The 17,878-nt window shown below is 44.3% G+C and overlaps 1 protein-coding gene across 5 annotated transcripts in view; it reads right to left on the bottom strand.

The window, feature by feature from the left end:
* Window positions 1–17,878, bottom strand: part of ADCY1 (adenylate cyclase 1) — a 148,741-nt gene that overhangs the window by 91,786 nt on the left and 39,077 nt on the right. For all 5 annotated transcript variants that reach the window (XR_007724071.1, XR_007724072.1, XM_050783368.1 and 2 more), the window contains exon 4: window positions 3,781–3,892. Coding sequence is in view for 3 of the 5 variants with exons in the window: in XM_050783368.1 (XP_050639325.1) it covers window positions 3,781–3,892 (112 nt within the window). In the remaining 2 variants the exon portion in view is untranslated. The remainder of the gene's footprint in view (window positions 1–3,780; window positions 3,893–17,878) is intronic.

Raw genomic sequence — 17,878 nt, 5'->3', positions numbered from 1 at the left:
AGGGCTACATGAAGGCACCTTGCAGCTGTAATGATATCCTAACCTCTGCCAGCACTGTCAGCCCTGCTATGCAGAAACAGCGTCCCCAAGAACAAAGGCGGCCAGCAGTACAACCTGGAGGCTCCATGGGGCTGACTCCCAGGACACTCCACCACCCAGAGGCCAACACGTCAGCCACTGCCCAGCTGCTGGGCAGCCACAAAGCAAAGACAGGGCGCATGGATGTCTTTAAACGTAACACTGTTCAGGTGTCATGGTTTAGAGCAGAGGCTGGCACGCTGAGGCCGTGGACCACTCTTTGTTTTGTAAAGTTCTACTGGTGCACAGCCACACCCATTTGTTTAAGTATTTGTGGCTGCTTCCATGCTCCAACGCAGAGTTGAGTTGTTGCAACAGAAACCATATGTAACCCACAGAGCCTGAAATATTTACTATCTGCCCTTCACAGACCTAGTCAGCTAACCCCAGGCAGAGAGCCTCACATTAGGGGCTGCTGGGTCCAGAGCCACCAAGCCTCTAGGAAGTAGTTGGTCCTCCCTGACCCTCAGTCTCCTTCTCTTGGACATGGGATAACACCACAATCCTGCATGGTCACTGGGAGGAACAGATAGCAGAGTGCAGGTCTTTGTGCTGCAGCAGGTGTCCGCAATACACACATCTGTGCACACATGGGAAGTCAAGAGGACAGAATCCCCTGACACAAAATCATGTCAGCTTAGTCCCCATTTCTCATGAGGTGACAGTGTTCCGTGCTGCCAAAGGACTCCAGGAGAATGTTCCCAACCAAAGGTGGTGACCCACAGGGGACACACAGGCACTTACATGCATGTACAGATACACAGTCACACAGGTACACACATACATACATACTCATATATATATCACATGCATGCTAACCTACACACGTACACACGTGTGTTCATGTAAGCACTCACACATGTAACACACCTGCACACATAACGCACATGCATTTGCAGGCACACAGGCTCACTCATATACATTCCCACACATGCACACCCATGTTCACACATTCATGTGTACACATGTGTGCACATGCATGCTCACACATGTGCACAATCACACACGTATGTACAGGCACACACATCTCAACACATCTCTCACTCCACTTGACCCATCAGGCCTCTCCACCATGTACATCACCCACTCTCTGATGCATGCACATTCTTCTTGATAAAAGTATGTAAGCCAGCATCCCAGGCATGAATCAGTATCCTGGCGAAAGAGCCAAGTAGGTTTCAAGGAGTCACTTGGAACATGGAAACACTAGATGAGAGAGCATGTGATGATGCCTCGAAACAGGCCCAGAGCCCCCACCCATACACCCTGGACAGTGGCACAGATAGAAAGGAACAGCAGATGCCAAGGCCTGGGACCAGGGTGACAGCCCAGCACCATGAGCAGCAGGCAGCTCTCCGTGACACCTTCAGCCTCTCCTAGGAGCCAGCACTTCTTTATCAAATGAAGAAACTGCAAAGCAACTGGGCTGAAATAAGGTGCCTCATAAGAGAACGAGAGCCCTAGGGAGTCTACAGCAGGACTGCAAAGGGCCTGCGCTGGCCCAACGTGGGTCCTGTCCCCTCACGGACAAAGGTACTGATCTCAGGACTGCCAGGAAGACAGAATCAGATGGTAGGAGTGGAGGACCCAGCACCAGCTCCAAGCACAGTGAGAGAGAAAAGGCCCAGGTGGGGCCAAGCGGGACCCTCCAGAGAAAAGCTCCCAAGATGACCAGCTTCCTGCTGAAGGGGTGGGAAGCAGGAGCAGGCCCAGGACACAACACTGGCTGCACAGTCCAGGGGACAAGCCTAGTGGACGGCCCAGATAAGACTGCAAGGGCACTGCAGACCAGAAGCTCTGCAAGGGCATTGCCCAGCAGAAAGATGAAGTGGGCTTTCCCAAACGGGCTGCTGTGGAACATTGGCCCAGGCTATCAACGGGGTGTCACTGCCCACAAAGATTCCTGTGGGGAAAAAAAGGTCTTGAGATCCAGTTGTAAAGTCAGTTTACTTTTCCACTGTTTCTTGGAAAAGTAAAAGGTGCGGATCTTTTCCACTGTTTACTGGAAAACTAAACAGTGACTTTACAACTGGATCTCAAGATCTTTTCTTCCCCACAGGGATCTTCCAAAGGGAGTAGTGTCCAAAATCCCCCATGCCCACCCTCTTTCCCCCCTACCCCTCCTACCTTAACCTCTCTCCCTCATCAGGTGTCTGCAACAGGCTCCCAAGTTTTCTCCCACCTCCAGTGGGTCCCCCTAACTGCTGCCACGTATGGCAAGTCTCACTGGCCTCAGCTCATGTGACTACCGCCTGGCTCTGTCCTGCCCAGCCCTGCCCTGTGCTCAGAATGCCCCTCAGGACTCTGCACAAGCCAGCCCCCTATTAAGGTGCCTTCCTCTCCCCTCCTTCATTGAGGGAGCATCCACATTTTCCCCCAAGATGCTTCACTGCCACCTCCTCTGAAAAGGTTCTGCCTTGCTGAACAGAGCTCACTGCCCCTTCCTCTCACACTGACCTCAGCGCCCCTCCCTGACCACCTGGAGGCTGGACAAGAGGTGAACTTGAACTTGGCTCCATCTCACTGTGCTCCTCTCACACCCTCACAGGGCAGGGATGCTAGGTGTCTGGGGTCCAAGGAAACTCAGGTGGGTCAGTGGCCCTGAAAAGCATCACATCCTGGGCTCTCCTGACACCAGACTCCCTCCTCCCCTTCCCCCTTAGAAAGAGGAGACTTTCTGTGTCCACGGTCAGCCGTCCTGCAGAAGCCGACCCTTCCTGCACAGGCTGGGCGTGAAAATCTCAGGGAGGATGTGCCAGGTGAATGGCAAGAGGGGAAGTTCCATCACATGCAACCAGGGCACATTCTAGCTTTCAATCTGATGACTGATGAGCAGTACAATGTACCCGTGGGCAGCAGAGGAAAAGGAGGGGTAGGATATCGATGCCATGCAATAGATGTGCTCTCCCTGGGCCTGCAACATCTGTTGGCTTCTGCAGCTCAGATCCCAGTCCCACATGTCCTGTCTCTAAACACAGCACATTCTGTGGGGAGAAAGGGTGACAGTGCCAGTCCCTCAGAAGCCTTATGGCCAATGTGACTAAGTCCCAGGAGCGCAAACCTCTGTACAAGGAGGTTTGGCTGGCTTGCTCATCTTTGCTTCCAAACATGCGCATTACAAGCCAAGGCTGTTGGTATGGCCTTGGCCCAACGTTCAGCAGAACGTGGCTGCCAGATGTGACTGATCCAAGGAAGGTCTTTCAAAACCCCAGCACGCAAGGGTGGTCACTGCCTGCACCGGGCATCAGGAGGCATCAGCAACTGGGCCCCCAGCAGACAAGTTTCAATCCCAGGAGGGTGGCAGACCCAGCATCAGGCCCGCTCCAGTAGAGCCCAGAACGAGGGGTTGCAATCACCAGCTCTGTTTGCAGTGGGACACAATGGCAGCAGGATGGTGCACAGGGCAGACCCATATCTACATATGGCCTGCACAACGAAGCCTTCTGCATGGAAGTCCTGATTCGACAGCATGCTGGCCGTGCTTGTGCAAGCATTTTCTTATCTGGTAAATGCAAGGTTCCGGTCCAAGGAAAGGAATCAATGAATGGTGAGGCTAAAACCAACAGGTGATTTATAACCTTGCTGGAAGAAATGCTTAGCAATCAGTCTAGTTCATGGTCCAAATACAGAGAATCCACTGGCATATCATCACTCCAGAAGCAATTCTAATTTAATTCGAACAAAGAAAAACGCTGCACTTACCGTGGCTAACTCGTCAAACTTGCCGAAGAGCTCATTGAGGAGTTTCACCAGCTCCTGGGCCGTGCACTGGGATGCCAAGCCCGTGAAACCCACGATGTCAGCAAACAGGATGCTGCAAGAGAAAGGGGTGCCAGGCTGCCCTTCTCCCAGTCACTCAGGAAATAATTCCTAGAAGTATATCGACGTTTACATCTCCAAATCACTGTAGAATCAATCACCCCATTTATTCCTCAATGCAGACTAGAAATGAAGGCTTCCTGGTTCCCATCATATAGGTGAGAAGACTGAGGCTCAGAAAAGCCACAGAATGCCTGGCCACCGGGGGAGTAAATGCTGAGGCCATTCACAGCTCGCCATCCCCCATGCTGACCCCTCACACCACATAGGGAAAGCCCATCTCCCCTCCGCTAGACCTGCCTCTCCTTCTTGAGGAGGTTACGATGTGGCCAGTGGCACCGAGCAGAAGTGATGTGCTTTTAAGCATGTGGGCCCCTCCACACCCCTATATTCCCCTTCTGCCCCCTGAATGCAGGAAACTCGCGGGCCCCGAGTGTGGTGTCAATGCTTCACAATGAAAAGGGAGGGAGTCCCCGAATTCCTGGGCAAAGGGGCTGCCCCCTCAGTCTGCAATGACAGCAGGAAACACACTGTCTTGCATCAAAGCCTCTATGTACTGAGTGTCTATTTATGATAGCACTGGGGTGAGCCCTAAACAACACAGTGTCTACCCACAGGGCAGAACTTTCAAGTTTTCTGGAATAATAAGACTTTAAAAAGATGTTTCCAATTGTTTTCTCTTCTTGCAATATTAAAACATGCTCTTTGAAAATATCAGAAAGAAAATTTAATTGTATATTTTTGTCTGTAAAAATGTTGTAGCTTTAAGATATCTCTCCACAGGGTCCCAATCATTTAATCACATTTTTTCAAAGTGTTCTCGGCTTTTTCTGTAACTTTGAGGCTTCCTGAACCCAGAACGCCCCCAGCACCACTATAGGAAATAAACGCAAAGTAAAAGAAAATGACCTATTTTGTTCACAACACAGGGTATCTCCAAAGATGGGCCAGCCAGCAGGGACAGGAGGGGGACAGGGTTCAGAGCCTGGACTCCAAAGGGCACTATCCAGCTTCACCACTGACAGCAACTTATCCAACTGTTCTGCATGTCCGCCATGTAAAATGGGAATAAGACTAGAGTTCAGGTCATACCTTGCCCCTAGTAAGAGCTCAGTGATTATTTATAATCATTTATAATACTTTCTAAGTATTCTAATTCATTTATTCACTTGCTTATTCAACAAATATTTATTGAGGGCTATATGTGCTGGCATTGCTTTAGGTGCTTGGGATTTAGCAGTGAATAAGATTCATGGCAGGGTATGTTGGCTCATGCCTGTAATCCCAGCACTTTAGGAGGACAAGGCAGGTGGATCACTTAAGTCCACGAGTTCAAGACCAGCCTGAGCAACATGGCAAAACCCCATCTCTACAAAAAATACAAAAATTAGCCAGGTGTGTTGGCATGCACCTGCAGTCCCAGCTACTCAGGAGGCTAAGGTGGGAGGATCGCTTGAGCCTGGGAGGTGGAGGTTGCAGTGAGCCGAAGCATGCCACTGCACTCCAGTCTGGCAGACACAGTACAACCCCATCTCAAAAAAAAAGGATCTGAATAAACCTCACTGCCCTCAGAAAGACTCCATTCTATTCAGGGAAGGAGCAAACATTCAGAGAGCATCAAAGGTGACACATGTAACTAACTATGGAAAAGCAGGGAAGTCAGATATGGACCTGTGTATATGTCAACTAGGATTGCTCATGGGGGTCCTGAAGGAGGGGAGCGGGGGAAAGGGACACACAGACACTGGGAGAAGAGGATTATGCGTGATGGGAACAGCAGGTGCTGCCCTTATGATTTTTGCTGGATACAGAATTATCTTTTTATTTCAACCTTTGAACATGCCATTCCACTGCCTTCTGGCCTCCCTGGTTTCTGATGAAAAATCAGTTGATAACCTTGTTGAAGATGCCTTGTAGATGGTAAGTCGTTTTTCTCTTGCCGCTTTCAAAATTGTCCTCAAGTCTTTGGTTTTTGACAGTTTGATAATGACATGTCTCAGTATGGGTCTTTTTGAGTCTACCCACCTTGGAGTGCACTCAGCTTCTTGGACGTATAGGTTAATGTTTTCCAAAAACTTTGGGACATTTATGGCCATTATTTCTTCAGATATTCTTTCTGCCCCTTTCTCTTTCTCCTCTCCTGTGGGACTCTCAATATGTGTGTACTGATACGATTGATGGTGTCCCTTAGGTCTCTGACATTCTCTTCATTTTCTTCATCCTTTTTTTCATTCTGTTCTTCAGACTGGATAATCTCAACTGAGCTACCAAGTTCACTAATTCTTTCTAAAGTGTACTCTACATTATTGTTGACTACAGGTAAAATATTGTACAGCAGATATCTACAGCTTCATGGCCACTGACTGGTAACTCCCCATTTCTTCCTCCCCCAAGACCCTATAACCACAAAGACACTCTTTAATTCTATGATTTCGACTATTTTAAATACCTCATATAAGTGTAATGTTGCAGTATTTGTCTTTATGTAACTGGCTTATTTCACTTGTATAATGTCCTCAAGTTTCATCTATTTTGTCACATATTGAAGAATTTCCTTCCATTTTAAGGCTTAACAACATTTCATTTTATGTACATAACACATTTTCTTTTAACACCTTTATTGAGATATCACTGACATAAAAATTGTGTTTACTCATGTGTATATGTGGTGTACAATTTGACGTTTTGATAAACCTACATAGGTTGAAATAATTGACACAATCAAGGTAATTAAAATAGCCATTACCTCTGCACAGCTACCTGTGCATGAGCAAATTTCAAGTATACAATACAGTATTGTTAAATATTGTGACCACACTGTATGTTAGATCTCCAGAACTTATTATTGCTGCCTAACTAAAATTTTGTATTCTTTTACCAACATCACCCCATTTTCCTCTGCCTTCATTCCCTAGCAACTGCCATTCTACTTTGCTCCTATGAATTTGACTATTTTAGTTCCACATACAAATGAGATCATGCAGATATTTCTGTCTTACTTAGGTTACAGTAATGTCCTCCAGCTCCATACATATTGTTGAAAATGGCAAGATTTCCTTCTTTTTTGTTACTTATATGTGTTGCATATTTGTATATATGCACATATATATATTAACTGACACATAAATGTACATACTTATGGGTTATGGTATGCTACTTCAATATATGTATACAACACGCAGTTATCAAATCAGGGTGATTAGGATATCCAGTACCTCCAATTTTTATTATTTCTTTGTGTTGATAACATTCAAATATCCTCTCTTCTAGGTACTTGAAAAGTGCAATAAATTATTGTTTACTATAGTCACCCTACATGCTATAGAACAATAGAACTTATTTCTCCTATCTACCTGTAATTTTGTACTCATTAACCAATCTCTCCCTATGGCTTCCTTCCTCCTACTCTTCCCAACCTCTAGTAACCACTATTCCACTGCCTACATCTAAGAGATAAACTATTTTAGCTTCCATATAAAAGCGAGACTATGTAGTTTTTTTGTTTTTGTTTTTGTTTTTTGTTTTATGTTTTTGTTTTTTGTTGTTGTTGTTGAGACGGAGTCTCGCTCTGTAGCCCAGGCTGGATTGCAGTGGCTCAATCTTGGCTCACATTCAGTATTTACCTTTCTATGACTGGCTTATTTCACTTAATATAATGTCACCCAGGCACACCCATGTTGACATGAATGAGAGAATTTCATTTTTTATGCCTGAATAGTATTCCATCCTATAAATATACCACATTCTCTCTACCCATTCATCTGCTGTTGGACACTTAGGTTGATTACACATCTAGGTTATTGTGAATAGTGCTGCAATGAACAGGGAGAGCAGATATCTCTTTGACATACGGATTTATTTTCTTTTGGATATATACCCAGTATTGAGATTGCTGGATCATGATAGTTCTATTTTTAACTTTTTAAGAAACTTCCACTCTATTTTCCACAATGGTTGTACTAATTTACATTCCCGCCAACCAGTACAAGAGATCCCTTTTTACTGCATCTTCACCAGCATTTGTTTTTGTCTTTTTGATAACAGCCAATCTTACTGAGGTGAGATGATTCTCATTGTGGTTTGGATTTGCATTTCCGTGATGATTAGTGATGTAGACCATTCTATCACATACTTATTGGCCATTTGGATGTCTTCTTTTGAGAAATGCCTATTCAGATGCTTCACCCATTTTAAAATCAGATTATTTGTTTTCTTGCTATTGAGTTGAGCTCCTTGTATATTCTGGATATTAATCCCTTGTCAAATTAATAGTTTACAAATGTTTTATCCCATTCTCCTGTTGTCTATTCACTCTGTTGATTGTTTCCTTTGTTGTACAGACACTTTTCGGTTTGATATAATCCCATTTCTCTAGTTTTTATCTCATTGCCTGTGCTTTTGAGGTCTTGGCCATAAAACATCTGTCCAGACCAATATCCTGAAGTATTTCCACTATGTTTCCTTCTAGAAATTTCATAGTCTGGGTCTTATATTTATGTCTGATCCATTTTAAGTTTACTTTTGTGTATGGTAAGAGATAGGGGTCTAGTTTCATTTTCTGTATATGCATACCCAGTTTTCCCAGCATCATTTATTGAACAGATTGTCTTTTCCCCAATGTATGTTCTTGGCATCTTTGTCAAAAATCAGTTGGCTAAAATTACATGGATTTACTTCTGGGTTCTCCATTCTGTTCTATTGGTCTATATGTCTGTTTTCATGCCAGTACCATGATGTTTTAGTTAATATAGGTTGGTAGTATATCTTGAAGCCAGGTAATGCAATGACTCCAGCTTTCTTCTTTTTGCTCAAGATTGCTTTGGCTATTCAGGGTCTTCTGTAGTACCATATGAATTTTGGAATTTTTTTTTCTATTTTTGTGAAGAATGTCACTGACATTTTGATAGAGATTGCACTGAATCTGTAGATCACTTTGGGTATTATGGTCATTTTAACAATATTCTTCCAATCCATGAATGTGAAATGTCTTTCAATGTTTATGTGTCCTCTTTAATATCTTTCATTGTTTTACAGTTTTTATTGTAGAAATCTTTTACATCCTTGTTTATATTTATTTTATTTTTTGTAGCTACTGTAATTGGGATTGCTTTCTAGACTTCTTTTTCAGCTCATACATTACTAGTGTATGGAAATGCTACTGATTTTTGTACATGGATTTTCTGTTCTCCAACTTGATTGAATTCATTTATCAAATTCTAAGAGTTTGGTCCTGCCATGGGGAAAGTGGGGTCAGCCCCAGCAGTCACAGCCTTGGCCAGCAGATGGGGTAAACACATCCCTCTCACATCCCAGGCCCACCTGTCACAGCTGAACCCTTCAGACCCGGGCAGTCCATGCCTAGCCAGCAACTCAGCCCCAGGCCATACGAGCCCCTACCCAACTCAAGACCAAGACTCCGTGGCAATTCACATCCTGCTTAAGCCCCAGGAGTGGTGCCTGCTTGCCAGTGCCAGTGGCTGCAGACCACACCATGATTGCTTCTCAGTTACAGTTGCAGGAGCCCACCCCTGCTTTGCTCCAGTTCCACAAGCAAATAGCCCAAGTTTCCTGAATGCCTATGACTGGCACTGCTGGATCCCAAAACAATGCACACTCTGCTAAAAGCTAGGATTTAAAAAATGGCATCTTGCTGTAGCCACTTAGGTTGTAGAATGGGTGTGGGACCCAGGGCAAGTTCCCTCCCTGGAGCAGTTCCTGCTTATGGCCTCCCAGCTGCTTCCTAAGATGGATTCAAAACTTAGGAGGGTGAAGGTGCCCTCCTATTGCCTGGATCTCCAGTGGGAAACTGGGTTTCAGAAAGACTCTCACTCACCCCTCCCATGGGTTGCCTGTTTTCCTTCTGCTTCCTAGTTTTCCCCTTTCCATTTAGGAGGCCTTTTTTTGTTGCTGTTCTTTCTTTTCTCATTGCTCTGGGTAAGACTTCCAGTTCTATGTTGAATAGAAGTGGTGGGGGTGGACATCATTGTCTTGTTCCTGATTTTAGAGGGAAAGCTTTCTGTTTTCCATCATTGAGTAAGATCCTAGCTGTGGGCTTGTCATATATATAGCCTTTATTTTGTTGAGGGGTTTTTTAATCCTAATTTGTTGAGAATTTTTATCATGAAAGGGTGTCAAATTTTGTCAAATATTTTTCTGCATCTATTGAGATGATCACATGATTTGTATTCCTTATTCTCTTAACATGTTGTTATCACACTAACTGATTTTTGCATGTTGAACTATCCTTGCATTCCAGGGATAAATCTCAATTGATCATGGTGTATGATGCATTCAATGTGATCCTGGATGCATTTGCTAGTATTTTGGCTGAGGATATTTGAATCTGTATTTATCAGGGATATTTTCCTATAATTTCTTTTTTTTTTTTTTTTTGTAGTGTTCTTGTCTGACTTCGGTATCAGGACAATGATGGCTTCATAGTTTGAAAGTGTTCCCTCCTCTTCAATTTCAGAGACTTGGAGAAAGACTGCCATTAATTCTTCAAATGTTTGGTAGAATTTACTGGTGAAACCATCTGGGTCTGGACTTTTCTTTGTTGGGTTTTGATAACTGATTCAATCTCCATACTATGTACAAGTCTGTTCAAACTTTCTTTTTTTTTTTTTTTTTTTTTTTTTTTTGAGACGGAGTCTCGCTCTGTAGCCCGGGCTGGAGTGCAGTGGCCGGATCTCAGCTCACTGCAAGCTCCGCCTCCCGGGTTTAGGCCATTCTCCTGCCTCAGCCTCCGGAGTAGCTGGGACTACAGGCGCCCGCCACCTCGCCCGGCTAGTTTTTTGTATTTTTAGTAGAGATGGGGTTTCACGGTGTTAGCCAGGATGGTCTCGATCTCCTGACCTCGTGATCCGCCCGTCTCGGCCTCCCAAAGTGCTGGGATTACAGGCTTGAGCCACCGCGCCCGGCCTGTTCAAACTTTCTACTTCTTAATGACTTCATCTTGGTTGGTTGTGTTTCTTGACATTTTTCAAATTTTCCTAGGTTATACAGTTTGTTGGTGTTCACAGTAGTCTCTTATGATCCTTTTTCATTTTTGTGGCCTCAGTTATAATATCTCTTCTTTCATTTACAATTTGATTTGAGTTTTCTCTCTTTGTTTTCGGTCTAGGTAAGAACGTGTCAAAATCTTATTTACTGTTTCACAAAGCAACTCTTGGTTTTGTACATTTTTTAATATTGTTTTTTATTTTCTGTTTCATTTATTTCTGCTCTCATCTCTGTTATTTCCTTCATTCTAATAATTTTAGGCTTAATATGTTCTTTTTTTTGGCTTCTTGAGGTGCAAAGTTAATATTGTTACTTTGATATATTTCTTTTTTAATGTAAGCATTTATTGCTATGAACTTCCCTCTTATTACTGCTTCTGTTCCATCCCTTAAGTTTGGGTATGTTGTGTTTTCATTTTCTTTTGTTTGAAGGTATTTTCAGGTTTTTTTGTTTGTTTGTTTGTTTTGTTTTGTTAAGATAGGGTCTTTCTCTGTCACCCAGGCTGCTAGAGTAGAGAGGTGTGCTCATAGCTCATGGCTGGTCTTGAAATCCTGAGCTCAAGCAATCCTCCTACTTCAGCCTCCTGAGTAGCTGGGACTACAGGTGCATGCCACCATGCCTGGATAATTTTTAAATTTTTTTGTAGAGACGAGGTCTTATTATGTTGTCTAGGCTGGTCTTGAAATCCTGGGCTAAAGCAAACCTCCCACCCCAGCCTCCCAAAGTGCTGGGATTACGGGTGTCAGCCACTATGCCCAGCCTGGAGGTATTTTCTAATATCCTTTTTGATTTCTTCTTTGACCCAATAATTGTTCAAGAATGTGTTTTTAATTTCAACACTTTTATGAATTTTTCAGTTTTCTTTCTGTTATTAATTTCTAGTTTCATCCCACTGTGATCAGAAAAGATATCTGATATAATTCTTAAAACTGTGAGGACTTGTTCTGTGACTTAACATACGACCTTTCCTGGAGAAAGATCCAAGTGCACTTGAGAAGAATGTGTATTCTGCTTTTTGAGTTTTGTAATGTCCCCTATATGTCTGTTAGGTCTATTTAGTCTATAGTGCTATTGAAATCCTCTGCTTTCTTTTTGATCTTGTCTGGATGCTCTGTCTGTTATCAAAAGTAGACTATTGAAGTCTCCTACTACTATTGTTTTTTTTTACAGTTCTGTCAATGATTGTTTTATATACATAGGTGCTTTTATGCTGAATGCATACATATTTACAATTATTTTATCTTCCTGAGAGTTGACCCTTTTATCATAATAAAGACTTCTTGTCTCTTTTGGCAGTTTTTGACTTAAAGTCCCTTTTTTTCTGATACAAGCATAACCATCTTTGCTCTATTTGGGGTCTCATTTGTATGAGCTATCTCTTTCCATCCCTTCACTGTCAGTTTATGTACATCCTTAAATAGACAGCATATAGTTAGGCTTGGTTTTGGTTTTGTTTTTATCCATTCAGCCATGCTATGTGTTTTGACTGAGGAGTTTAATCCATTCACACTTTAAGTATTGATAGGGAATGGCTTACTATTGTAACTTTGTTAAATGTATTCTATTTGTCTTGGATTTCTTTATTTGTTTTTTCCTCTCTTTCTGAATTCCTTTGTGTTATGTTAATTTTTTGCTTTGATGTGCTTTGATTCCTTTTTCTTTCTCCTTTGTGTAGTTTCTATAGCTATTTTTTTCTTTGTGGTTACCTTGGTTCTTATAAAAACTATAACTGTCCATTTTGAGCTGATAACAAGTTCAATCACATACAGACACTACACTTTAACGTCTTCATAATTTATTTTATGTTGTCACAGTTTATATTTATTCATATAGTATATATTTTAAGATACTTTCAGTTATTTTTAATACTTTAGTTTTCTTAACTTTTATGCTAGAATGAAAAGTGATTTATGCACTACAATTACAGTAATACAGTATTTTGTATTTGTTGATGTATAAATCTTTACCAATAAGTATCATATTTTCTTATGCTATTGTGTTGTTGTTTTGCATCCTTTCATTTCAATGTAAGAACTCCCTTTTGTATTGCTTGTAAGGCAGGTTTAGGGGTCATGAACTTCCTTCCTCAGCTTTTAATTGTCTGGGGAGGTCTTTATTCCTTCATGTTTTTAAGGAGACTTTTGCTAGGCATAGTATTCTTGCTTAGCAGTTTTTTTCTTTCAGCACTTGAAATATATCATCCCACTCCCTTCACGCCTGCAAGGTTTCTGCTGGAAAATCCATTATCTTATGCTGGCTGTATGGTATGTGACAAGTCACTTTTTCCTCTCTGTTTTCAAAATTCTTCCTTTGTCCTTGACGTTTGAGAATTTGGATAAATGTATCTTGGTGTGAATTTTGGGGTGTTCATCTTATTTGGTGTCATCTGAGTTTCTTGTAACTGCATGTCCATTTCTTTAACCAGATTTGGGAAATTTTCACTGTGTGTGTATATATATTCATATTTAACAATACATTTTTACATCATATATGTAATATATGATGAAAAAAATATATATATATATAAAGTGTGTGTGTGTGTGTGTACAAACTTTCTGGTCCTGTTGCTCACTGTTCTTCTGTAACTCCCATAAGGTGTATATTGGTCCACTAATGATTTCCCATAACTTTCTTAAGCTTTCTTCAGTCTTTTCTATTTCTTTTTCCTTTTGCCCCTCTAACAGAATTATTTCCAGTGAGTCCAGTGACTTGTCTTCCAGTTCATTGGTTCTTTATTCTGCTGAATCCTTCTAGTGAATTTTTCAGTTCAGTAATTGTGATCTTCAGTTCCATGTTCTCTGGCACTTGTTAATATTTTCTATTTTCTCACTTTGTTCATGCATTATTTTTTTGACCTCAATGAGCATCTTTATGGGAGTTATTTTAAATTATCTATCAGGTAAATTATATAACTGTTTCATTAGTCAGTTTCTGTATATTTATCTCATTCCTTTGTTTGGAACATCTTTGTCTAATTCGTAATCTTCCTTAACTCTGTGTTGGTGCCTTGAGATTTAGACAAAGCAGGTACCTCTCTCAGTCTTCATGGGCTGGCCCTGTACAGGAGAAGACTCTCACCAATCACCCACAGATTCTGATGCTTTACCAACCCTTTCTCTCCTGAGAGAAAAGCAGGCAGCTGTTAATTTTGTCTGCTCACTCTGTGTTGAGCGGGGGGTGGGGGGAAGCTATGGTATCTATCACCCCAAACTACCACCTCTGTTCTCTCCTGGGTAGCCCGACTGTACAAGACCTATCAAGAGATCCAGGGGAGAGACAGATGCTTGTTCTTTGGGCAGCCCCATAAAAGTTGGGGCAGTGGTCACACTGACTCCTTCTCTCCCCAGAGGGAAGCTTAGAGCTGAGATTTTTCATCAGTTCACTCTATGCTGAGCAGGGGAAAGGGTCAGTGATGTCTGCCAGCTCTAGCTGTCAAAAGGCTCTTGACTTTTGATGCCTTTCCTGCAGTATGGAGAGGCTCTGGCTCCCCTTGAGGTGCTCCCAGGATTATTCTGGTGGTCTGTTCTTCCCATCAGGGGACTCGGTCAGTGTGTCATTCCTTATTTTGTAACAAGAGGCAGTGAGAGAAATGAGAAAAGTCAAGGCAGACATTAGTGTCAGCTAATCCCAGGTCCTGTCCCAGCCTGCCACTCACTGGCCAGGGAGTCATACGTACGTTTCACTTTGTTGAACCTAAATTTCCTCATCTATAAAATGGAGGTGACAATGCCAGCAGTTCACAGAAGCATGATGATATTAAACAGAACCAAGTACTTAGCAGAGAGCTGCTGAGCACAAATTCTGCAGTCATGCTGGGCTCAAATGCTGGCTCTTCAGCTACTTTCCACCCACTTGGGCCTTCACCCCACACTGCTTAAGCATCCTCCTCTGCAAAAGGAGGACAACACGGGTCCTTACTTAACAGCATGACAATGGGCAGTGAACACATGTGCTCAGAACAGTGACTGTTGAGCTCTCAACGAGACAGCAATTAGCCATACTGGCTTGGCATACAACGACGACTGACTCTGATGGACCCACAAACCTCAACTCATTTCCAATGAATGAGGGCTGGTTTGCAGGGACCCAGTCTGTGGTGCTCAACATAAGAAAGAATGAGAGTTTCTATGGACCTTTTGCATCTTCAGAGGCCAAATGGGCAGAGAGGCCTGACACCAACACCCAGAAGGGCCAGCAAAAAACAGCAGAAAAGGAAAGTGCTTCAGGTCCCTCAAACATCATCTCCTACCTCAGTGATATTTACGTAAAGCATTAATCCCAAATAGGCAACACTCGACCATTCTAAGCACATTATACTTGCATGAAAATTATTTTTAAATGGAATTCACAATTTAATAAAATAAATACTTTTAAACAGAATCTTTAAAAACAAACAAGCCTCAGAGTGCCTAAAGCAAGTTGGTTCACTCTGAAGGCTTAGTTTCCTCACCTATAAAATGGGAACAATCCCTGCCTCCTAGGGCTATCAGGAAATGAATAGAGTAAGACAGAAGAGCACACATATCCCAGACCTGGCACCAACTAGCTCAATGCTCAGCTACTATTCTGACATGGCAAATTTGAAGCCCAAAATGTCACTGCTCAAAGCCAGTTTTAGGGACAGATATTTTTACCCTCTCCAGTCAACAGAGGAAGTGTAAGCATACTGAAATAAGAAATGGGAAAGATAACTGTAACATGCATCACCCAAGAAGCCAACAGCCCTTCTACACGTGGGACCTGTTTCCCTGCTAGGCAGTTGTCCACCTGAACCTCCTGACCACATCTGCCTTCACAACTGAGACCCTTTGTACACACTCCCCCTGTCTCCCCACCTCCACCATCACCTCCTCGCCTCCTTGCCTCCTCCATCACCTCTTCACTCCCATCATCAGTTACCCACCTCCACCATCACCTCCACCATCACCCCACCTCCACCATCATCCCCCACACCTCCACTATCACCTCCTCACTTCCATCATCACTTCTCCAACTCCACCATTACCTCCACACCTCCATCATCACCTCCACACCTCCGCCATCACCTCCATACTTCCACTATCACCCCCCACACTTCCACTATCACCTTCTCACTTCCGTTATCACTTCTCCAACTCCGCCATTACCTCCACACCTCCACCATCATTTCCGCACTTCCACTATCACCTTCCCACCTCTACCATCACCTCCTCGCCTCCTCCATCACCTCTTCACTCCCATCATCAGTTACCCACCTCCACCATCACCTCCACCATCACCTCCCCACCTCCACTATCACTTCCTCACTTCCATCATCACTTCTCCAACTCCATCACCTCCACACCTCCATCATCACCTCCATACTTCTATCACCTCCCCACCTCCACCATCACCTTCCCACCTCCATCACCTCCTCACCTCCACCATCACCTCCCCACCTCCATTATCACCCCCACACCTCCACTATCACCTCCTCACTTCCGTTATCACTTCTCCAACTCCGCCATCACCTCCACACCTCCACCATCACTTCCACACTTCCACTATCACCTCCCCACCTCCATCATCACCTCCACACCTCCACTATCACCTCTTCACCTCCAACATCACCTCCATACTTCCACTATCACCTCCCATCTCCATCACCTTCTCACCTTCACCATCACCTCCTCACCTCCACCATCACCTCCCATTCTCCACCATCACCTCCACGTCTCCACTATCACCTCCTCACCTTCAACGTCACCTCCATACTTCCACTATTACCTCCCCATCTCCATCATCACCTTCCCACCTCCACCATCACCTCCTCACCTCCACTATCACCTCCACACCTCCAATATCACCTCTGCACCTCCACTATCATCTCCACTATCACCTCCATCACCACTTCCCCACCTCAACCATCAGCCCCCACACTTCCACTATCATCTCCTCACTTTCATTATCACTTCTCCAACTCCGCCATCACCTCCACACCTCCAACATCACTTCCACACTTCCACCATCACCTCCCCACCTCCACCATCACCTCCACACCCCCACTATCACCTCCATACTTCCACTATCACCTCCCCACCTCGACCATCACCTTCCCACCTCCATCATCACCTCCTCACCTCCACCATCACCTCCACACCTCCAATATCACCTCCGCACCTCCAAGACCACCTCCATACCTCCACCATCACCTCCCCAGCTCCATCATCACCTCCCCACCTCCACCATCACCTCTACACTTCCACTATCACCTCCACACTTCCACCATCACCTCCCCACCTCCACCATCACCTCCCCACCTCCACCATCACCTCCTAACCTCCACCATCACCTCCCCAACTCCACCATCACCTCTTCACCTCCATCATCACCTCCCCACTTCCACTATCACCTCCCCACCTCCACCATCACCTCTTCACCTTCCACCATCACCTCCCCACCTCCACCATCACCTCCCCACCTCCACTATCACCTCCTCACCTGCATCATCACCTCCACACCTGCACCATCACCTCCTCACCTCCACCATCACCTCCCCACCTCCACTATCACCTCTTCACCTCCACCACCACCTCCCCACCTCCACCAACACCGCTTCACCTCCATCACCTCCCCACCTCCACCATCACTCCTTCACCTCCACCATCACCTCCCCACTTTCACCATCACCTCCTCACCTCCACCATCACCTCCACACCTCCACTGTCACCCCTTCACCTCTACACTTCCACTATCACCTCCACACCTCCACCATCACCTCCACACCTCCACCGTCACCTCCACACCTCCACCGTCACCTCCACACCTCCACCGTCACCCCTTCACCTCCACACCTACACTATCACCTCCACACTTCCAACATCACCTCCACACCTCCACTATCACCTCCACCATCACCTCCTCACCTCCACCATCACCCCTTTACCTCCACCATCACCTCCCCATCTCCACCATCACCCCTTCACCTCCTCCATCACCTCCCACATCACCTCCCCACCTC

The sequence above is a fragment of the Macaca thibetana genome, chromosome 3 (genome assembly GCF_024542745.1).
Source record: "Macaca thibetana thibetana isolate TM-01 chromosome 3, ASM2454274v1, whole genome shotgun sequence".
Taxonomy (NCBI): domain Eukaryota; kingdom Metazoa; phylum Chordata; class Mammalia; order Primates; family Cercopithecidae; genus Macaca; species Macaca thibetana.
The sequence above is the reverse complement of the archived record's forward strand: the minus strand, read 5'-3'. Positions and strand labels throughout refer to the sequence as shown.